The sequence below is a fragment of the Magnolia sinica genome, chromosome 3 (assembly GCF_029962835.1).
Source record: "Magnolia sinica isolate HGM2019 chromosome 3, MsV1, whole genome shotgun sequence".
In the NCBI taxonomy this organism is placed as follows: Eukaryota; Viridiplantae; Streptophyta; class Magnoliopsida; order Magnoliales; family Magnoliaceae; genus Magnolia; species Magnolia sinica.
Window position 1 is genome coordinate 61,047,085 of NC_080575.1, and position 24,840 is coordinate 61,071,924.

A 24,840-nucleotide genomic window follows, 5' to 3' on the forward strand; every position below is an offset into this window, starting at 1 on the left:
CTGAACGAGCTCTGAACCACTTGTTAGTGGGCCACTAAACCCGAGGCTATAAAAATACATTCATTTAGTGGGATTGATATCCATCATGGGACATCGAGCCAAGATCGTGCCTCGAATTACTCAACTTAGATTCATAAAGTGAGTGTTTGGGTTGTTTGAATACCTTAGATGAAAATCTAAAACTTAAGTGAAATTAGCCCCTTTGTTCTTTCACAAAGTTGTAACTTTCAAACCGTCGATTCATGGCGAAAGTCGAGTACCGACTAGAGATATTTCTCCACACATATCCGCATAGCCACAGCCTCGATTGATCATCGGTGACCATCAATCTAAGTTAGGGCCTTCCCGGTTAATCGACACGCCTAATCATCGTATGTTTATGTCCAAACATAGATCGCCTTATGTGATACCTATCCCATGGCTTAGATTGACCCATATACCTTCTATTAGGTCCAATTAGTGGGAAATAACCCCCCTCAAGGGTTAATACAATGAATAAAAGGTCATTGAGCCATTTACACCACTTCAAGCATTATGTAAGGCCCTTATTTGGGCACCCCCTCCTCTCATACGAATTTTAACAAGAGATAAATGGAGAAAGGGAGAAGAGAAAGAGGGGAAAGGAAAAGAGAAAGCTTGGGGTGTTATTGCTTGTTTATAGATGCTCACATGTTTGATGAAATGCCCAGGTGAATGTGTGGTTTCATTAATGCTCATATGTTTGATGAAATATCTAGGCGATGGTGTTATGTTATTGATGCTCACATGTTCAATGAAATGCTTAGGTAGTTGTGTTGCTAAATTTAGGTTTCATATGAAATTTTGTTGTGATTGTTTGATGAATTGTTAGTCTTTAGCGATGTTTATAATTGCTTACGATGTTAGGTCAGTCGGTAAATCACCCAAACCAAGGGGTGACCCAAGTTAGATTAGCCACCCTATGCTTGTTCGATCGACTCGTGCCAAACACGAACGACTGATAATATCTGGACTATACACGGGATGCTTGTACCCAATGCTGGTTGCATTGGAGTTCTCTCAAGTAAATCAAATTAGTCCACTAGCTGACTGATCATGTATGTTCACAATGTATGACATGACTAAATTGAATATACAATATCCCGTTCCCAATGGATGAGTTCATCTATAACCATTAATGCGATACGATCTCACTAAGACTCATGAGTCAGGTATGGTGGTTTAGGATACCGTGTTCGAGATGTTGGCCTATGCTAGGGTGACAAGTCTCCCCATAGTGACTACTGAGTACTAATGGAGGTGAAAGATTATTGTTCGAATGGCCCCCGTCAAATTACCCGGCCGATGGTTCCGTGTCAAATTACTGTTCGAATGACCCGAGCTTGAATGGAATTGGGTGACGAGTCATTTTCCTTTTAGTGATTTGGTTTTATGTGACAAGCCTGCACCTCAAAACTGAGTAATCATACTTGGTGTTTGGGTGACGAGCCATACCGGGTTGATCCTCATACATTTTGGGTATCATGCTGTATCTTTGGAATCGTTGATTTATGATATAAATGGATGATACTTAAATTTGGATCAAGGGACACTGGTGATGAGCCGCTACATGCCGTAACGAGCCAGGTGATCCGGATAAGGACTCGTGATATAACGTCAGTATCCTAGCTTTGCCAATCTGTTGTATTAATTGGAATTAATAATACTTAGATAATCATGCATACCCTAGGATAAGTTGTGATTTGGCGTTGGAGTTACTTGGGAGGGAGTGTTAGTATTTGTGAAATAGGCGTTGAAGTCGCTTGTGAGGGAGTGTTGGATTGTAAGGTGCATGTATCATTCCATAATCTCATTCGTACATTTAATAAGAGTATTTAGGAAATGCTTGATGACTTGTTTACTTGTTTATCATTAACTGCACTGATTGAGTCGATAACATGTGTAACTTATAACTAATGAAACCACTGAATTAGCTACTCACTCCGACCTAAAACGATATTTTAAAATACCAATCAAGCATTATTGTTGATGCAAGTTCTATCGAGACCTCCGGTGGGTAGGTTTGGATTGGCTTGCACTCTCATCGTGATGTCTTGAGAGCAACGGGTGAAGTTAGAAGACCTTGCTTTTATTTTAGTTTTGTGCATGGATATGTTAGAGTCCTCGACCAGGCGTTCTTTATATGTAAATTTTTTCGCATGTTCATTGTGGCTTATATAATCCTCATTTTGTGCGATCATCAATATTGGAATTGTATTTTTGACTCTTAACCCTATATTTATAGATTTTTGTTATTTCTGCCTCGCTTTGGTTCCACTAAGTTGAATCGCGCAACTCTAATTATCTGTGTGACATAAAATTGAATATGAATGATGACACATGTGCATTTTATTAAGTTAACTCCTAGAAATTCGAGACCAGAGTCTATGTACTCGAGTGCTGATTTTCAAAGCGTTACAAGCTCGATCAAGCGGCCAAATGGAATGCGGTCAAGTCAACAAGGAGGCCTGGAATAGCTACTAGGACAGGTGGCAAGGAAGTCTCCAGAAGGCGGTAGTGTTAAATGGTTACAACAACTGTTAGAACGTGGAAAGCATTTAGAAAGCCAAGTAGTGTTGAGTGGTTATGACAATTGTCGAAATGTGAGAAAGATCTAGATGGTTGGATTAAAGTTATAAATACAAGAAGAATGCAAGAAGAAAAATCATCTCATACCAACCCAAATAAACCAAATCTATCTTTTAATTACCTTTCAAATTATCAGTCAAATGTATTCCATAGTGTAATCCTTTACTTTATTTGTCAAGTAAATTACATTTTTTAGTGTAATTTTTTACTTTTCAGCTCGATGTTTACATTTCGTAGTGTAATATTTAAAGGGTAACCAAGTAATTTGTAACTTTTAACTGTAATTTGAGTCCACTCTCATGTACCAGATTCGGGTCATCAGTCGGAAAGGTGCACAACTGCTTTTCACAATCGCCTATAAAAATCCCTCTCTCATTTCCATTTATCCGTACTGAAAAATCATTTCGTATGGAAGACAAAGGTGTAACGCATCATCAGAGGACAAACCTCACTCTTTGAATATCGCCTGATCCAATTTTACACATTGAGCGAGTGACTAAATAGGTGACTGATCTCATTAGGTCTCGGTCATACACTACGTGTCTGCATATCTTAGCGCTTGGGTTCTGAGTTGTTCGGTTTGAATTGAGCCACAATTTTAATTTTGGCATGCCCGCACACTTAGTGCTGAAAATGACGCCAAACAAGGACTTGACTCGTTTATAAGTCATGTGAATTAGGGAAGCGTTCATGCTAAATCTGATTTAACTTGTTGGACTAGTGCTGAGCCATATGCAACTCATTCGGACTAGTTCATCCCTAGCCATTCACATATAAAAATAAACTCCACCTACCTTTGGTTGGCGGGATAAAGTCCATCCAAGTTAGTTCTTATGCCTGAAACAACAAGATATAATTGTTGGATCTTCTTTAAATTTTATTTGGTTAATTTTATCCTTGTAATATTAACAAAATTACATGTGATGTGTTCCCACTTTTCTTGAACATAAAAGATAAAAATCAGGAAGCATAAATAGGTAGCTTTTGAGTTGCAGCCGGCCCCTCAACCAAGGCTATATTTATCTCCTTCAATCTATTCATGCAGATAGCTTGCTTCCAAGTTCTTCCTCTTTGTGTGCAACTTACACAATCGGTATCATTTTAAGAAGCCTATTCAACTGAGGCTTTATGGGGCCTACTGTGCTGACTTCGTGACATCCAGTTTACACATATGTTGTGCTAGCTCGTGTCAGTACCATTCAAACCATGTTGGAGCCATTACTGTTTCTCTCTTGACATGCAGCATTTACTTGCCGAACTGCAGCCTTCTCTCAGTCTCTCTCCTATTTTTTCCCATACTCCGTATGTATTACATTACAGCGGCAATAACCCCTTTTAGCTATAATACAATCATCTCTTCTTGCCAACACCACCTCTTCGTTGCCCCTTTTAAAAGAATGGAGAATATTCTGTACATAGAAAAGGTTGGATAGCCCCGACCAATATACTATGTCATGGCATGTATTGGTATTGATTCTGGGTCCTGTTGTATTCATGCATATTGGCCTGATTTTCATATCACGTGATTATCAAGTGTGGCCTACCTTTTATACGGATAGGATATTCTCTCTATGTGACACTTTGGGGGTATCTTATCATTTCTCCGTATCCCTGGTTTGCACAACTAGTTGACTCAGTCCATGTCATTTTGGATCTCCGAGTTAACTCGTCCGAGTCACGGGTCAACTCCAACAATGCTTACAAACACCCCAGCATGATAGAGCTCAGATGTGCAGATGTAGTCTTTACTCAGTGAAGGAGAGAGGGAGAGAGAGAAGTATCAGTTATCTACTGTTAGAGAGAGAGAGAGAGAGAGAGAGAGAGAGAGAGAGAGAGAGAGAGAGAGATGCAAGCGATGCAAGCAATGGCTGCAGAAAACATCCTAAAATCTCGAGAAATCTCAACAATGCTAAAGCAAGGTTTCATCTCCGACCCATCATTCTCCCTTTCCCCTTCCAGGATTCCCACCAGGCCTTCTCCTCCTCCTTCCTTCTCTTCATCCACCGACAAGCTTCGATCTAGCCCCACCCTCTTCGAAATGATGTCCGCCGAGCACCAGCTTCACCAGCACGCCGACTCCGACCGCCGTAGGCTGCAGGAAAGAGTCTCTAAGATCTTGGCCGACGCCCCCTTCCAAGACCCGAGCTGGGGCGGCGGTGTTGGAGACGTGAAGCTGACCGTCAGCTCCAAAGACGGAGGTTTCAAGACATCCATGAACGTGCATCGGAAGGTCTTGGCAGGCCGCAGCCGATTCTTTGCGGACAAGCTGGGGCGGCGGGATGCTGCTCATTCAGTGGAGATATGCGAGTGTGATGACGTGGAGGTGTATGTGGAGGCTGTGGTGTTGATGTATCGTGAGGAGGAGGATTTGAAGAGGAGGTTGGCAAAGGAGGAGGTTGCTAAAGTGCTTGGGCTGCTCAAGGTAATGCTTTTCACTTCTTCTTCTCCGTCTTTTAGTCGTTCGTTTTTATTACTATTTGGGGTTTTTTTTTTCTTTTTTGGTTTGATTTCTGGTGGATTGTTAGGAACTGTGAGCGTGTTTTAATGCACCCCAGATCACCATTGGTTTGGATAGGCGCCTGTTTGTTGAGATTTTCCCGTCCAGAAGCATTCTTTTCCTGGCGACTACATTTGGTAATTTGATGGTTTCAATGGTGTCGGTGCATCTTGTGGGTGACGCACTCCAAGGTTTCAATGGATGGGGCTGACTGTTAGGGGCATTGTGCATTCAAGTTGGGTCACCCCAATTTGCATACTCTTCAATTCACGTTGAATTGCATCTGTACTCAAATATCAGACATGTTTGGTGCAGTTGGCTAGTCACACATGGTGTTCTCAGAGCTGTTTGTGGTTGTTTCATATCAGGCTTGGAAGATGAGATTTGCTTCAAGGTTGAAATCCTGCATCATAAGTCATTGATGCAAGCTTTTGAACTGGCTCAATTCCATGAGAGTGCCACTCAAGTAAGGGAGTGGTTATGCTCACTCCAAGGCGTCTCTGGTTAGATGAGATTCTTCCCCCAGCAATATGCCCTTGCCTGCTAAGATGGCAGAGAGGAGGAGAATTATGTTTGGATTGTGATGAGAAACTCGTTCCAGGCCACCAATGCAAGGCTAAATTGCAATTTTATAGGGTCTGATGGAGTGATCAGCTAGACAGACATAAAGGGGATAGGTTACTTGACAAATTGCTACTAGCAATCTCAGAATCTACTCTTAGATAGGTTTCCTGACATCTACCATTTAGGGAAAAGTCTTTCTTCTTCTTTTTTTTTTTTGGGGGGGGGGGCATGTGGTTTGAGTTGGGTTAGGAAAAATAGCTTTTAGTTACTCGACAAATTGCGAGGTAGAAGTCATGAAATCCACTATCAAATAGGTTTCCAGTCTTCAACCCTTGAGGACAAGGTTTTAATTTTTCTTTTTAAATGAGTGAGTGATACATACCCATACAAATCCTGCCATTCGCATGTACAAACTACATGGTCGAATTGGGTAGGAAACTAACTTGTTTAGGTTTGGTTAGAGTTAGGGTTAGGGTCAACATGGATGGTTGCACCTTGCATGTATTGTAGATATCATTTGATTTGTCTTCCCCAATAAGAAAATTAATAAGAGTTTTGGAAGTTTGATCCCCTTGAATATTCAGTTTTGTTATCATGGGATTGGCCAAAATAGGGAATTGTTTTCTTTCCTTTTATATGTTATCTTCTTTAAGGTAATTGGACTCAAAGATTCTTTGAATATTTAGACAGTGGGACCTGCATTAGACCATTGTTTATAATGGTGGACACAAACCAAGCTAACTAGAGAGCAGAGTTAGCACCGTAGTCTCATGTTGTATCAGGACCCACCATAGCAACATAAGATATCAATCAATAAGGTTAAATTTGGGCTTTCTTGGTTTCTAGGCTACGGGATGGGCTACCGCCAAGTTTTGTTTGAGATAAGAATGGAGTTCCTCTTCTTGCCTCACGTGTGATTTGGGTCTGAAAAGGTACGCAAGTAGAAGCCTTTTTTATGTAGTTCAGTTTCCACACCACCCTGAATACAGAGGTTTGAGTATGCTAATTGCTACCTATAAATAATGATTTGGCAGTACACTCAAACACAACCTAATGTACTTGGCATATAGTTTGCTGTTTGACCTGTTGGTATGCTATGGATTGCTTTTGTTGGCATTACGTTACACTCTTATAGTCAACCTGCTAATTGTACTAAACTACAAACATTACTCATGATTTTCTCTTGTAATGACAGAAATTTACTCCCTTTTCAGTTCCTCCTTCTCTTATGTTTGGTTGTACATCAAAACCCAACCGAATATTGATAATAATATATTATTTAGTGTATAGTTTGTCTATGGATTGCTTTTGTTGATGTTATGGCATGCTCACATCGTTGACCTGCCAATTGTACAATGTGTACTATAGACTATGACACTGCCCGTGATTTTTCTCTTTGAACAATGGACATTAACTTGCGTCGTCGTCACCGGGTCAGCTACATAAATCCTTGATAAGGACATCCAAGCATCATACCAAAGGAGGAGGCCTGAGCCAGTCTCCTTATGGCTAGACGGTCATTACATGGGGCCCACTTGGCCCAATTCACATTCCTAGCCACGTTGTATGCTCCACGTGCATGTTTGTGCATATTTGAAGACCCCACACTGGAAAGATGCACGTGGGCTGCATGTAGGAGCTCGATGGATATGATGATCGGACTGTTGGATCATCATCATCGGACATCTTGATCGTGGACCCCCATGGGCTATGAAATAGTTTAGTTGTTTAGATTATTTATATGCTTCGTTATTTTTGGTATAACATATATTTGTGTTGACATCATGGAGTTAGGAACAACTTTTAATTTATTAAGCGTGTTTATGTTGATAATCTTATTCGAGGGCATCTTTTTGTTAAAAGGTCTTTTCTGAGACTATAAAAGAGAAAATGGGGTGTGTGGAGCCCAATGCCATTATTTTGAGGGGAAAAAAAAAAAAGTTGTGCTTTCTCTTCTTCATGTGATTTGAATAATACTCCATGTGATTTGGGGCTTGGGTGTGGTGTGATTCCATTCCCCATTTAATGGAGGTACAAGGCTTCCATCTATCATCTTCATTCTGTCTTCCTTTCTATCCAAAAGAGACATTTTTCCAAAAACTTCATCTCTCTTTTTCCCTTTCTATCCAAAACCATCCAAATCATCTTTTTCTTTAACTTTTCATCATCCAACTATAACCCCAACCGAAATTAACCATTGAAGACCCCAAAATTTCTAACTTCCCTTCATCCAAAACCTTAATTCCCCTCTACCAATACCTAAATCCATCAATCCCCTTAACCAATTCACACAATTTATTTGTAATTTCATATTTTCCCCAAATTCTAAGTAACCCCAATTCCAAAATTCTCAATTCGCATGAACTATAATTTTTCAAATTTCAGTTTTTTTCCCTTCCTAACCCTAATCATAGAACCTACAAGTCAGTCCCTTGAGTGTGGAACGTGCCTATGCTAAATTGGAAGTTCTATCTTTCTATTGGGCTTAATTTTAATTGATTTATGTGATTTCTTAGCATGCGGGTATGTGATTTAGGTTAAATCAGATTTTATTTTCTATTATTTACTCTTAATTACGCGGTGGGTTAGCATATTTTGTTAATTGAATTACTTTATGGACTCTTTCATAATATCCATGTTGCATGCTAGGATTAAATCATGTATCCTGCATCAATCCTGCTCCGCCATTCCACTCTATCAAGGGCCATAAATTCTGCTAGACCATATGTAGTGTGGGGCCTGATTAATAAACATTAATTGATGCCGCCTATAATTCTCATTCAGAATGATAAGACTGAAATTAGCTTTGGTAATTGGACAGGTGGAATCAGGATTCCAACTTTGTTGTATACAGACCTCTTCAAAAGAGTTCATTGGTTCCTTATTGAATGATGGAAATCTTCTCTTCTTCCTGTTGTTTGTTATGGCAAATTCTCATTAACATGTGTGCCGCAGGTGGTTGTAGCTATCATGTTTGATGTGGGAATTAAGGCATGCCTGGAGTATTTGGAAGCCGCTCCATGGACAGAGGATGAAGAGGAGAAAGTCATATCAGTCCTTGGTCAACTTCAGCTGCATGATCCAGTCATAGAGATTTTGCAGAGAGTTTCAGTGGAACCATCTACTTCTGCGGGAGCCGATGGCATTTTCTTGCACCTCCTGATGGGTGTTCTACAGGCCAAGGATGAGAAAGCTCGGCGAGAAATGAAAGTTCTGATATCAGGATTGCTCAGAGAAGACTCAACCCATCATAGAGGCAACAATAATAAACTCGGTGTCTCTAGAGATACCCTTTATCATGTCTGCAACAAATGCCTCAGTTCTCTTTTACTGTGTTTATCTGAGGTGGCGGGTGTGGATGAAAGCAAGCGTGGTCAGGGGATGTTAATGGGCGAGATAGCTCGTGAAGCCGACAATATGCAATGGGTTGTCGAGATTCTGATTGACAAAAAGATGGGCGATGAGTTTGTGAAACTGTGGGCGGATCAGACTGAGCTAGCTAGTCTTCATTCAAAGATTCCCGCGATGTATCGGTACGAAATCAGCAGGATCACTGCTCAGCTCTGCATCGCAGTCGGAAAAGGTCAGATCATGGTATCAAAAGATACGAGGTTTTCTTTGTTGTGCACATGGTTGGAACCTCTGTATGATGACTTTGGATGGATGAAGAGGGCTTGTAAATCCGTTGATAAGAAAATGGTGGAGGATGGACTAAGCCAGACGATTCTTACACTGCCATTGGCGCAACAACAAGCCATCTTATTGAATTGGTTCAACCGTTTTCTGAACAAAGGAGATGATTGTCCCAACATCCAACGAGCATTTGAGGTCTGGTGGAGAAGAGCTTTCGTCCGGCGGTATTCAGCAGACCAGGATCATTCTCATCAATTGCAGATTGCTGTCTGTGATTATCCTACCTGAAGGTATTTTATTCATTTTGCATGCTGTTCTGATATAAAGATGTGCATTGACTGGGATATCTGAGATATCTGTATTTTCCATTTGCTCCTGAAAAGTATGTTTGTATTTGGGTTTATTTCCTGTATTATTCTTTTATTAAGAATGGAAGGCCTTGTAAAGGAGGGAGAATCTGAAGGGTAGGAGAATTTGGAGACTGTAGCTTGCAAGAGATATTGAGCTATTGAGCTATTAGAAATTATGGGTTCGAGAAATGAAACCTTTTATTGAGTGTAAGCATGCTGTTTTTGTGGAAAATGGATTGTTTTATCTAAGAAATACATGGGGATTTTTCAGATTGGCTGGCCATTCAAAAAATAAAATAAAACAAATAAGGAGACCTACTAACAACTCGTGGATTGTAATAGACATATGTAATTGACCTTTAGATAGTGCTTGATTGTAACCAACCTATCTAGTAGTCTATTACATTGTGGCTGTGGGAGTTTTGTGCTCTCATTGCCCCAGCCCAGATAAAGGAGGGGCGTTGCATCAGGTTGGCAGCTGGCGCCAAACTTATGCCATAACTTCCATCATGATCCGAATGGAACAGGAGTAGTGTAGCCAACCCCAATTAAGTAGAATAAGGCTTAGATGATGATGATGATGAGACCTACTAACCATTTCCTTTCTTTACAGTAGAATAGGAATCCGGGAGCTCTCTTGGTAATCCATATCAATCAATTATTTGAGTGATCTTGAGAGGAGAAATTATTTGAGTGATCTTAAGAGATGAGAATGATGATATTAGATTAGTGCATCTCGCCCATTTTGGTGATTTGAGGCGCTAGTGAGGAGGATGTGAGAAACCTTTGACAAGGTCTTTGTCTATTCACCTCTTTTTTTCCAGACCACCATCGGTATAGGGTGATTTTGCCAGTGCAATCTCTTACCTATGCACACAGAGCCTCGAAGATTTTGTTTCCTTGTTAGAGGAGTCAAGGTTCGAAACATCCAGTGGTTTTGTTGATAAGTTACATTGATTACATTGCCTGATATAATTACTAAAACCTAATCAATTTGCATACTAAAATTACAAAAGTTGAGATGATTAAAACCTAACTCAACATGTGCATCAAAATTAATTGCCTCAGGAACAAAGCAATAAGGGTCATGTAATACCGATAAAAGGGCTTTGAAAATAATATACAGAGGATATGTACAAATGCAACTCTGGATGCATTGACAGTGCTCTCCGAAGTCCTGGTTTTGTATCAGAATTATTGATGATCCAAACAAGAAAAACAGTAAATATCAAGACATTCTTAGTTATTGACATTGAAGGGGTTGCCTTGGGTCTAGACTCTAGCCTGGATAGTAGTTCCTAAGTTAATCCAAGAGCTTCTAAGCTGATTTGCTGTTATTTCAAATATCGTTTCTAATACTATGTCTACCCTCCTTTCTTGTAACTGCCTACTTCATCTCCTTCTTAAGAATGTGCTGTAACAGTATGATATGCATGTAAAACAAGTCTGTTTAGCGATCTTGTGGACTATCTAAAAATATAAGAAATTCTTGCGATAATGTCACACAAAGTGCTGTTCAGATCGAGCCAATCTTATTTTGGGTTATGGAGGCCGCCTGTGGAGTGATTTTGATGATATTCATTGCTATGTCGTGATGCATGCAGTGTTCAAAATATCAGTAGTTACGTATCGCACCCTTGGGATATGGATACGTATTGGTTATTGCATGAGATATATTGGTTGTATGGTGTAATGTATTGATGTGTTGGAAACATGGGGAAACATTGGGAAATTGGTCAAATTTTTCAATGAAATTTCAGTGATTGTTAAAAAAGACACCAATACACACTTAGAAATCAAAACATTACAAAAAACAAGTGCACATCATAGGTTTTCCTTTGTATGGGGTCCTAATCTATGCACTGTCAAACTAAATTCATGCAAGTATATTCAGAGTCTATTCATATAATTTATAAATGTAAGAAGATGTGTGGAAACACAAACAATACATTCAAAAGCAACAGAAGAATCACTAGATCAGGTTACATACACGTTTGATTTTATGATTGGACATAAAGATTGCAACCGATTTGTGAGAAATTGGGAAATTTTGAATTTTCACAACCCGGCCCATCTCCTCCAAATCTTAAAATCGAAGCTCCAAAGCCATGATTTTTCATGCAAAACATGAAAAAAATAAAATAAAATCGTGGATTTGTAACAATTTGATACTAATTTAATATAATTTATATTAAAAAAAAGATCGAAAATAAAAAATGCTCACTAGATTGAACATGTGGGATATATCACATTATTTATGCGTTTCGTATCGCACAAGTGGGATATAAGATATATCGTGGCATATCTCGGCCGATATCGTTGATATTGAAAACACCGGATGCATGTGCATCCACACATTGGGTGGTTCCCAGCTAGTTGTGGGGCCAACTAAGCAGGGTCTTGGCTCTTACATTTCCAAATCTCACTATGAAAATTGATCGAAAACAGGTCGACTTACCAGAATTATACTAGAACTGATGAAAAACCAGGCTTTAATCCAATAATTCTCAGGAGAGACTTTTTTTTTTTTTGCCAACCCATGTATGGTTATCACAAAATCGTCACAATTGAAACTCACAATTCATTTAGGAGATAACCAATGGCCCTCATGTACATGTGGTCTGTGTGATGTGATGAGTGGGCTCACACACATAACACATGGGCATGGAGCTTTTATTTCAACTTTGAATTCACTCTACATGTGCTGATGTGAAACATGTGCCCAAGATATGGCCATCATTCAGGCAGGGCATATGATGACCATACCACTCAGTGCCTAGATGATAAGGTTTAGTCACTTGAGTGGGCCCCAACAATCAGGCATGTGCATGGTGAGTCCCACCTGATGGTTTGCTCACTTTCCCACTCATGTGTCACCTTTGTAGGACAATCTCCTGAGGGAAAAATCAGGATGATCCATTTGGTGGGCAATGCGATGGCATTGAATCATCAAGAAACTAATGTTCTGATTCAAGGTTCAAGGGTGGCCCACTTAACAAGTGTATTAGTCTGATTTTAACAAGGTAATCCTTGTGGGGTGACCCATCTTTTGCACTGTTTGGATATACATACCATGGTCCTGAATATCGGCATCATTTGGCATATCGGCCCATCCAAAAACTTATACGATACAGTGCCGCATATCAATATTGGCCTTGTATTGGATAGATTTTTTAGCCAAATAAATATTTAAAAAAATTAGAAAAATAGGTAAAAATGCGATATCCAAAATTCTTTCTTTATACAATGTAATTATTGGTATATCTAGTGTTCGAAATATCGGTATCGCGTTCTTGGGATACGGATACGTATCGGTTATCACATGGGATATATTGGTTGTATCGTTGTTGTTGTAAAAATGGGGAAACATTGGGAAATTGGTCGAATTTTTCAATGAAACTTTAGTGATTGTTAAAAAGACATCATTATACACTTGTAAACCAAAACATTACAAAAAACAAGTACACATAATATGTTTTCTTTGTATGGGGTCATAATCTATGCATTGTCTAACTGAATTGATGCAAGTATATTCAATGTCTATTCATATAATTTATAAATGTAGGAAGATGTGTGGAAATAGAAGAAATACATTCAAAAGCAAAAGAAGAATCACTAGATTAGATTACATACATGTTTGATTTTATGTTTGGACACAGATTGCAAATGATTTGCGAGAAATTGGGAAATTTTGTTTTTTTTTTCAATTTTCCACAACTTGGCCCATCTCCTCCAAATCTCGAAATCAAAGCTCTCTATCCATGATTTGTCATGGATTTTCTACAATTTGACACTAATTTAACATGATTTACAGAAAATAAAATAATTAAAATTCGAAAATGCTCACCAGATCGAACATGTGGGATATATCGCACTACCTGTGCATTTCGTATCGCACAAGTGGGATACAAGATATAGCGTGGGATATATTGGCCGATATTGTTGATATTTAAAATACTGGGTGTATCTAGTGTTGTCATATGTGATCGCATATGCAATTTGGGATATTGGACCACAATTACCATGATGGCATGATCACATAAGCCACTTTTATGTCTAACCATTGAGAATTCGCCTCAAAAAAAAAAAAAAAAAAAAAAATAATAAAAAATAAAAAATAAAAAATAAAATAAAAAAATAAATCCTCTCTCTCTCTCTCTAATATACAATCTCTCATTCTCTCGTAAACTCTAATCTCATTCGTCTCTCTAATCTTATTCAAGAATCAATTCAAGACTCCTCACTCTTTCAAGATCAAGAATCAAGAGTTCAAGACTCTCTCTCACTCATTCTTTCTTAACTCTCTTAGCTCTTACTCTCAATCTCATTCTCTCATAAGTCATAGACTCATGATCTCTTTCAAGTTTCATCATTTTTTATTTTTTTTCAAGAATCAAGACTCAAATTTCACTCTTTCAAGTTTAAAGGAATCAAGAGTCCTAGATTCTCTTTCAAGAATAAAAGAATCAACAATCAAGAGATTCAAGACTCACTCTTTCAGGTTACAACTACAACTCTACAAGTCTAGAAGCCTAGAACTCCTACAAGTTAAGAGGGTCAAGACTACAACTACGGGTTCAAGAATCAAGACAATCTCTCTCTCTCTCTCTCTCTCTCTCTCTCTCTCTCTCTCTCGTACAAGAGTATAACTAGTAGACTAGAACTAGAAGCTTTCATCGTGTCTTCTTCTTTCTAAAATTCTTCTTTGAAACCCAAGTGCAATGACCCCAGTTGGAAGTATGGGTACCGTAGTGCTATCGAAAAGTCTTATATAGTGTGTGAGTTTTTTTGCTTTGTAAATGCCGATGGGATTGGACGGCACAAGCAATACCTTACACACATGCCAGGATCAAATGTAAGACCATATCCTATTGTTACTCCAACGATCCGAAAAGAAATCATGGAGTACGTAGAGAAACATGCTAGAAAAATGCATGATATTTATGTATAAACATGTCAAGGTATCCTGTATCGGTATCGGTTGGCGTAACGTGCCCTCCGATACCGATACGGATATGGGAGTGTAACGGCGATACGGGGGGGCGTAACAGCCCGTAATGGTGCTTTTTTTTTTTTGCCAAAAAAATATGAAAAAATATGGATTAAATCCGGAATATTCTAAGCATTCCAAATATGCATTCATTTATAAATTGGAACATGTTTATGGTGGTGTAACGGTCCACTCTTTGGTGAGAAGTTGTATTGGACTGTCAGATGAATTTATGAACCAGATAACTTGAATTTGACTACAAAATTCATATATTTAATTTTATAAATATCTAATTTATATACGTAACAATTTGATATCATTTCTCCCAATAGTTCTTTAGAAAAATGAAATTAAATACAGGTAGATGGCGTTGCCAATTTGGGGCTGACTTGGAGGACCAATCCATGCCCCAAATCAGCCTCAAATTCATGCAGTTTATTGGCATTATCCCACTTATGAATTGGTCGACATTTATTGGATAGTGAATTATGAAAAAAATCAAAAGGCCTTATTTTAAAAAATAAGCGTCCACAAATTAACAATTAAAACTATTCAAACAATTTGATTTTGGCATTGTGAATTAGCAATTACAGTCCATAATTTAATTGGTAAATTTTAAGTTAATACATGTCTCGTGTACAATTTTTTAAGGGCCCGAATTAGGCGGGACTCGAATTGTGAAGTGTAGCACACGAGTGTCAAAGTTTTTTTGGCCCCACTCGTGATGAATGTGTTATATCCACACCGTCCATCCATTTTGCCAAATAATTTTAGGGCATGAGCCCAAAAATGAGGCAGATCCAAAGCTCAGGTGGACTGCACCATAAGAAACAACAATAATTAAATGTCCACCATTAAAAATTTATTGGGGCCTACAAAAGTTTTAAATCAAGCTGACATGTGTGTTTTCCCTTCATCCATGTCAATGTGACCCAATTAACAGGTTAGATGAAAAGTAAACATTACAGTGGACCTTAAGAAATTTTTAATGGTGAGCATTCTATAACCACTGTTTCCTATGGTGTGGTCCACCTGAGATTTGGATCTTACTAATTTTTTGGATCATGACCTAAAATGATGTGGCAAAATGGATGGACGGCATGGATAAAATATATACATCATGGTGGGGCCACGCGGCACGTGCACAAAAGCGTCCCATGCACATTTCTTTGAAAGCGGATTAGATGGTGTACCTCAATGACATACCTGTATTGACTTCAGTAAGTCCTGTGGGTATGATCATGAGGTACGTGTTATATCTAAACCGTCCATTCATTTGACGAGCTCGTCTTTAGGCTTGACACTAAAAATAATACAGATCTAATTATCAAGTAGACCACACTGCAAAAAGCAGTGGGGGATTGAACGTCTACCATTGAAACCCTTTTTGGGATCACAGAAGTTTTGGATCAATATGAAATTTGTTTTTCCTCTTCATTCAGGTCTTTTTGACCTTATGAACAGATTGGATGGAAAATAAACATTATGGTGGGCCTACGAATTGTTTAACTGTGAAAATCATTATCTCTGCTGCTATTTTTGGTGTGGTCCAGAAGATCTTTGGATATGTTTCATTTTTTGGGTAATGCTCTAAAATAATATCTAAAAATAGATGAACGGTGTAGATATAACAAATACATCACTGTGGTGCCCATGTAACTTTGGTCTCCTTTGAACCGTTCGTACAACTCAGAGCTCAAGGAGTGTCAGTGCTCATTTTAGCATGACACGTACCTACAGTAGCTATATAGCTATAGCTGGTGTGTGGTACACCAGTCAATCGGCTTCCGATTTCAGACGAAAAAGACGGGAGAGAGGGAAACCGAAAATACAAAGAAGGAAAGAAGAGAGAGAGAGAGAGAGAGAGAGAGAGAGAGAGAGAGAAGAAGAAGAAGAAGAAGAAGAAGAAGGAAGAAGAGGCCCGCAGCAAGACCGCAGCCGCAGCCGTAGCAGGGCGAGAAGGAGAAGAAGAAGAAAAAAAGAAATAAAAAAAAGGCATGCTTTTTCTTTTTTTTTTTTTTTTTTTCTTTTGGCCCGTAACAGCCGTTATCGTTACGTATCGGCCGATACGCCCATATCGTAATGGATACGGGACATCGTGAAACATGTCCTACTCCATAACATGAGAAAACACATTGGATGTAATTTGCTTTAGCCTTGCATCACCCAATTTGCAATGACCTTTTTAACACTACAAATGTTATATGCAAAAATAATAATTATAATAAAAACTACCTAAGCTTGGAAGCTTTTGCATTGTTAGTCAATTGGAATAGCAGGCCTTTGATGCAGGACATGAAATTAAATATGACATGCAAGATTTCAAGCTTTAGATCATACCAATTTTAAACAATCACAAAATTCCACGTCCCACATACGATCAAACATTTAACAAGGGGAATCTACGAGGTCCAAGCCAACACACGTTTAGGGTTAATCAAATAAAATTATAAACCAAACAATGCCCAATGAGTGTAAGATTCATCCACTCTTGCAAAAGATTGTTCCCCCAATTCAAGAGATTCATCATGTTCAATTCGGGGAAAGTCTAGGGTTTGCAAAAGTTGAAAAAACTTGAAATTTGGGATTATTTAGGGTTAGCGTTAGGGATTTAAGGCGAGAGAGGAGTGAAATAGGGGAGGGATAATAACCTGAGACAGTCCACACGTGTGGACAACAGCCCAGCCCAGACGCACGTGCGTGAGTTCCTGTCCGCACGTGTGTGGGGCTCACGAAACTAGAAACGGCCAGCTAGGGGTTGGTCGGCCAGGGGAGGTCCACCCTCACGCCAAGTTTCACGTTGATCCGTGGTCCGATGTGTGCGTGGTGCTCCGCCGAAGTTCCGGCCCCTTGGTGGGCCAGAACCAGAAAATCTGCTGTAAGTGAGAATTTGGGCGCAAAGAAAAGATAAATCTGAAGATGGGAAGGCTGTGAGAGATGATGGATGTGGGGACGATTTGAGATGGTTGTGGCTTCGCACGACAGTAGTTAGCCCTTCGAGGAAGGGAGGGTTTTGCACCTAATTAACTCCTTCAACTCCGAGGAATAGAGAAGAAAAAAACGCAGAATTTTATTCATAAACTTTAATGGAAAAATACATATGGTTGCCTATTTATAAGAAAACCCTAAACTCCAAAAGTCGCGTCATGTGCGCACACTAATACTTAGAGACGGAGTAACAAAAATAACAACTAATCAACACAATCAAAACCATTCATGATGTTTCTAATAACGATAATAACCAAAACTCAAAATCCTAGATCATCTAGGGTAGTGGGCCACGATCATGAGATCTAATGGTGGGATCCATATGATGATCGGGTCCACTCTAATGATCCATAACACAGCCCCTTAACTAAGAGGTCCTCCATAAATGTCGTCGTGGATCCAGATCGATAGTGGGGCCTTCATCTTCCTTAAGTACGTGCGTAGGGTGGGGGGTGTGCCCGTGCGCATGATGTCCCCATCAACTCTCCCCGGCTGAAAAATTTCGCCACTGTCGAAACAAAACTCCTGAACCGCTCCAAGATGTCAGGATCAAGTCTCTGAAGCTCCTCCTCAGTGAGCCACACACTGTTTGAAGTTGGGCGTGATTTCCACTTGGCCAAGAACTTTCGAAATCCGCCGTCCGACGTCAATAATATCTGATGGTCCAGAATATCCTCCATATCCTCTCTGGGTGTGGGAAGGGTAGGTATGGGAGGTAGAAGCTGGGAAGATGGGTCAGCAAGAGGCCATGAATCAAGGGAAAGGTCTGGGGAATCAGGATGATTCAGTGCAAGGCTGGACAATGTATCAGTGGTCCCCTGAAACGCAACTAGATCCTCCACATTAAATGTGGAACTAATTCCCATGAAAGGTGGAAGATCTGCCACATATGCATCGAGACCGTTTCGTTTTATAATTTTAAATGGTCCAGCGCTACGCGCGTGTAATTTACGAATGGCTCCCTGAGGGTACCGTTCGAGCCTGATGCGGACCATCACAGTCTCCTACATTGAATTCCTTGAATTGTTTATGTTGGTCTGCAGAAATTTTGTAATGTTCATTACTAGTATTGATCTTTCGCCTGATTTCTTGATGCAATGAATGAATGTGATGTGCAAAGGACTCTGCAGACTTTGATTACCTATGGGACAGGGACATAGGGACAAGATCAATAGGCTTCCTAGGGACAACATCACCCCAAAGTGTGACTTTATATGATCCAAACTGAATAGGAACAAGACAATAATGCAAGACTGGACTAGAAGTTTTATCAACCCAAGACACTCTATAGGGTTGAGGATGGGCTTCAAGCTTCAAGCCCAAACGACTCACAATGCCAGTTGATGCCACGTTGGTACAACTACCACTATCCACAATCATCTTCTAGCTCTTATCACCACATTTTGCGTGAGTATAGAGGGTCGTGTTGCAACGCCAATCGTCGGTATTCTTTGCTTGTGCAAAGGCGCAATGCACAACTACAAGGGTCGCAGACTCTTGCTCTCCCTCTTCCTCATCACTAGGGGTTTCTGCTGGCTCATATTCTTCATCCTCATCGTTACTTTCTGGGTGCACTACTTCTACTTGCCCATCAATAAGAAACACCTTGGTGCCCTCTCTCATGCCACATTGGTGGGCAAAGTGACCAAACCCCTGACATCTAAAACAACTAGTCGCATCATTTTTGCGTGAGCTAGACCCGACAACTCCTTTACCCTTATCATCCTTGGGCCCAGATTGAACACTACTGGAAGGCTTGTATTGATATCCAGTGCTAGGCTTAATCCCAGAAGGGTTGCCCTTAGCGCTAGAATCGCGAGGCTCAAACGCCTTTACACAGGTGTTTTGAGGTATTGCTCAACCTCCAACACTGCTTGATACATTTGTTCAAGAGTGTCTATGTCCTTGGCGAGCAACTCTCTCCTAATGTCAGAATGGATGCCCGTATTAAATCGAGCAAGAATGAGTACGGGATCCTCATCGACTTCACACCGGATCAAGTACTCTTCGAACTTCTCAATGTATTCAGCCACACTCATGGAACCTTGTCGAAGAGATTGCCATTCTTCAACCAACTTCAAGTGATAGGAGAAAGGGAGGTACTTTTCCTTAAGAGCTTCTTTCATTTCTCCCTAACGGACTATTGGGGGCTCCTTCGACCTTTCTTTCTTTCGCTCCACAGTAGTCCAAAACTTCTTTGCTTGGCCCACAAGCTTCATCTTGGCAAATCGAACTCGACAAGCATCCGACATGTCGTACCACTCAAAATAGTGGTCCATATCCGCCAACCAATCTAGAAAAGCTTTAGGGTCAAAGTGACCATCAAACGTAAGGGCCTCTACTCTTAACTCCCTGGAGGAGTCGCACATCTGAGTCATAGTGATCATGATGCCCCTCGCGGGGTGGGTGCACGGGTGCCCGCCCATGACCAATTTCGTGGCCACCTCCATTCCTTTGTCTATCCTCCTGACCACCTGCTTAAGATTGGGCATCTTCCCCAATGGTGGGGTTTGCCCGGGCGGAGATCTCTAGTTGGGTAACGCGCACATTAAGTTGTTCAAAGCGTTAATCAATATGTTGTTCCAAGCGCCTACCCAATGACTCAAACTGCTGAGTTATATTGTTCATTGACTCTTGCAATTGCGTTATGTTTAGTGTAGGTTGCACGCCAAAACCGTGACCAGTACGTGTGGGCATACAACTACTCACTCAACTCAAAGACCCTCTAATACAACTATATGTGTCTAAATGGGATTGAATGATCCTATAGGACTCTATATGAGAGAAACTACACAACGCTACTAAAATTCCAGCAATATAACTACCTAAATAATTTGTTAACAGAAAATTCAGCCATGAAATTTGGAAATTTTCTGACAACAGAAAATTCAGCAGCCCATATCGTGAATGATGGGTCCTAAACAACCCTATATGAGAAGACTTGATGCAAAATAGACATAAATAAACTAAACCCTAAACATGTAATGCATTCCCCAATGAAAAACCTAAGCTCTGATACCAAATTTGATGCAGGACATGAAATTAAATATGACATGTAAGATTTCAAGCTTTAGATCATACCAATTTTAAACAATCACAAAATTCTATGTCCCACATACGATCAAACATTCAACAAGGGGAATTTACGGGGGTCCAAGCCTACACATGTTTAGGGCTGGATCAAATAAAATTATAAACCAAACAATGCCCAAAGGAGTGTAAGATTCATTCACTCTTGCAGAGGATTGTTCCCCAATTCAAGAGATTCACCATGTTTCAATTCGGGGAGAGTCTAGGGTTTGCAAAAGTTAGAAAAAACTTATAATTTGGGATTATCTAGGGTTAGGGTTAGGGATTTAAGGCGAGAGAGGAGTGAAATAGGGGAGAGAATAACCTGAGACAGTCCACACGTGTGGACAGCAACTTAGCCCAGACGCACGTGCGTGGGTTCTTGTCCACACATGTGTGGGGCCCATGAAACTGGAAACGGCCAGGGGAGGTCCACCCTCACGCTAAGTTTCACGTCAATCCGCGGTCTGGTGTGTGCGTGGTGCTCCACTGAAGTTTTGGCCCCCTGGTGGGCCAGAATCTGAAAATCTGTTGTAAAGGAGAATTTGGGTGCAAAGAAAAGATAAATCTGAAGATGGGAAGGCTGTGGGGTGTAGGAGGTGGAGACGATTTGAGATGGTTGTGGCTTCGCAAGACAGTAGTTAGCCCTTCGAGGAAGGGAGGGTTTTGCACCTAATTAGCTCCTTCAACTCCAAGGAATAGAGAAGAAAAAAACACAGAATTTTATTCATAAACTTCAATGAAAAAAACCTACATGGGGTTGCCTATTTATAAGAAAACCTTAAATCCCAAAAGCCACGCCATGTGCACACACTAATACTTAGAGACGAAGTAACAAAAATAACAGCTAGTCAACGCAATCAAAACCGTTCATGATGTTTCTAATAGCAATAATAACCAAAACTCAAAATCCTAGATCATCTAGGGTAGTGGGCCACTATCATGAGATCTAATGGTGGGATCTACATAATGATTGGGTCCACTCCAATGATCCATAGCACAACCCCTTAACTAAGAGGTCCTCTATAGATGTCGTTGTCAATCCAGATTGATAGTGGGGCCTTCCTCCTCCTTGAGTATGTGCGTAGGGTAGGGGGCGTGCGCGCGCGCATGATGTCCCCATTAGCCTTGCCGTCTTGGTACCAAAAAAAGCAGAATGTAAGTCCAACAGACTATCCTTTCGCAATTGTTCTTGACATATGTACCAAGGGCATTAAAATCGTTAGAACTCTTAATGTGTGTTAAAATTGATGGGCCATGATGAGAAGCTAGCAATGAGATACATTTATGATGCATTGGAGGGGGTTAGATCAAAACTTATGGCACACGTCAATTATAAAGAGTATGATTGTAAGCATGTATTAGATATAATAGATAACAGATGAGACAACCAAATGTCATCTCTTTGTATTTGGTTGCCTACATTCTTGATCTTGTTGTATTCTTTGCTTTTGCCAATCGGAGTAAAGCAAAAGCAACACATATGATAGGATTTCTTGATGTTTTTGAGAGAATGATTCCAAATGAGGATGAACAGAATAGGATATCTGGACTTCTAGACTTTACTTGAAGCGCATGGGGATTTTCTCAAGAGACAGTCATCCAGCATAGAACTATGAAATCCCAAGAAACAACTTAAAAAGTTGCTCTAACACAGTTTTTTTCTTAATAAACTATAAAGTCTAACTTTAATTGTCATTTAAATAGCTGACCAGTGGGGAATGTATGAAGTGGACCTGAACAGGAAGGGTCCAACATTGAAGAAGTTAGCCAAGAAAATTCTCGGCCTCACATGTTCTGCAAGCGGTTGTGAGTGCAATTGGAGTACATTCGAGGCGGTAAGATTTTGAATTCACTTTTCAATTGTTAGATTCAGAGTAGTGAATATTAGAAGTATCTAAAGTAATCACTAATTTACTTTCAAGTTAAGTGTTATACAGATTTTCAATTCATACCAAAAAAAGGAATCGTCTTAAACAAAAGAAGCTAAATGACCTAATCTTTGTCCAATACAATCAAAAGTTGCGGGAATGATTCCTAATTAGGCAGGAAAAACCTAGTTTCTATGATCGCATCTACTTAGATGATCCATATGCAGATGGTAAGTTGCTTGTAAAGATATATAGGACCCGGGCTTTGCAGGCATGGACCTAACATGGGCCCAAGTAGAAGATGTTGCATTTGGATCGGTACATGGAGAAAGTTTAGGTCAAAAACTGAAAAGACAAGGCCTAGTAGCAGTCAAGGCCAAGAAGAAGATGAGATAAAGAAGATTCAAGAAGAAGATGATCAACCACTAGATATGGATGGAAACCGATGGCGAAGAAACAGAAGAAGTGGAAGTATAAGTCGAAAAAGGAAATGACGACGACAATGATGATGCCAATGATGATGGAGATGTGCCACAATTGATTAGGGATCAATATACATCGCTCATTTTGAATTTGTTTGTAGTTTCACTAGTTTGTACAATGTATTTCTACATCAAGTCATCAATAAAATTTCTATGTTGTTTTTTTTCTACAATTTTGAGTATATGTATCATTGTTTTTATTACTTTGTTATAGTCTAATAGTCTAATAAATGTAATATAATAAATATAACAAAATATGAAAATAGAAATGAAATATGTACACAAAATTCCAATTACTACAGTAATTTTATACATTTTTTGATAATTTTTTTTTTTCATTTTTTTTTCTATTTTCCGTTATTTTTTAGAATTTTTCTGATTTAAAAATATTAGGGGGATGTGCTACTACATATGTGATTATCCAATCACGTATGTGCATAGCCACCCGAGATCACTCAGGACAACTTATGCAATTGGACAACATTGAGTGTATTGGACTATTCTTTAGTAAGAGTGTTGTATATCAAATTGACCTACTGTTAAGTTGTGGTGTCTTCTAGGTATAAATTGTTGGTATATATTATCTAAAAAATTTTGATATGATGTATTATTAATAAGATTATCTATCAACTATTGAATAAGGTGTTCCAAAACAGTAACGGTGGCCATAACAGCCACCACTGTTACCGTTATGATATGAGCCATAACAGCCATTACAGTCCCCGTATCAGCCGTTATGGCCCTTTTTTGTTTTTTGAAAAAACCGTTACAGGGCTGTTAAGACCTGTTTTTCTGTGACGGCCGTTTCGACCCCGTAACACAACGATTATGACCGTTATCGTTACGTAACGGCTATGACGTAACCGATTTTGCATACCTTGCTATTGAACTATCTAATGATTCAAAATGAGGACATTCAACTAAACATATGAACTCACAAAACAACTAGGGTTGAATAAAACTAAAAATAAATACAATGCATCCAACTTTAATGAAAAAATAAAAATAAAAAGTAAAAAAATTTACAAAAAAATGATTAATAATAATAAAAAAAAGCGGTGAAAATGAATGTATTCATCTACCATTTCATCCATATTTCCATTTCCCCAAATTGATTTTTTTTTTTAAAGAATATAAAAAATTATGAAAATGGTTGAAAATAAAGGAAAGCTACATTGTGTAAACTAAATTTTGTACTTAGTGTATGCATTGGGTGTGCGAGTTTGCATAGTGTTGTGTGCTCTCTTATAGCATGTATATCTGTTTCTAGTCATATAATAAAGGTGTGCTAGGGCTTGTGGCCCTAACACAATGAAATTCTCTCTCTCTCTCTCTCTCTCTCTCAATACTTCTCTTTCCTTCATCTCTTTTCTTTACTTCTCATCTAAAATCCCCTAAAACCAACTTGGTATCAGAGTGGGATAGTTCACGTTGATCACTGCTACGAGCTCTTGTTGAATTCAACAACCATATGGCTGGCATCAACAACTATACACTTGTACAGACAGATTTCGATTGGGAAAGGTATGGTTTGAGAGAGCTTGCTTTTAAAAGATTTATGGTAATTTTTTGTGGAATTTTTTGGAAGGATTCAAGGCATGTTTGGAGCATTTTTCACATCCGGTGGAAAATCCCCAAATCCGTGTTTTTCTGAGGTTTCTCTTAAATCTATGGAGTTGTTTCATGGATTTCTCCATAGGGTGGACTAGAATCACCATGGTTAACTATTCGAAGAGGTAGATCCGATGAAAGGGGAGTTTCATATGCTTTTTTGCCTCTTCCAGTGGAC

At 39.4% G+C, this 24,840-nt stretch overlaps 1 protein-coding gene across 13 annotated transcripts in view; it reads left to right on the top strand.

Moving 5' to 3' along the window:
* The first annotated feature begins 4,039 nt into the window (after positions 1–4,039).
* Positions 4,040–24,840, top strand: part of LOC131239955 (BTB/POZ domain-containing protein At5g60050) — a 30,033-nt gene continuing 9,232 nt past the window's right edge. For 3 of the 13 annotated variants that reach the window (XR_009168524.1, XR_009168525.1, XM_058237914.1), the window contains exons 1-2: positions 4,041–5,029; positions 8,624–9,591. Coding sequence is in view for 5 of the 13 variants with exons in the window: in XM_058237914.1 (XP_058093897.1) it covers positions 4,454–5,029; positions 8,624–9,589 (1,542 nt within the window). In the remaining 8 variants the exon portion in view is untranslated. Of the gene's footprint in view, positions 5,030–8,623; positions 9,863–22,405; positions 22,773–22,796; positions 24,576–24,840 lie in introns of those variants that run through there. The other 10 variants (XM_058237918.1, XM_058237917.1, XR_009168528.1 and 7 more) reach the window with 9 other exon arrangements.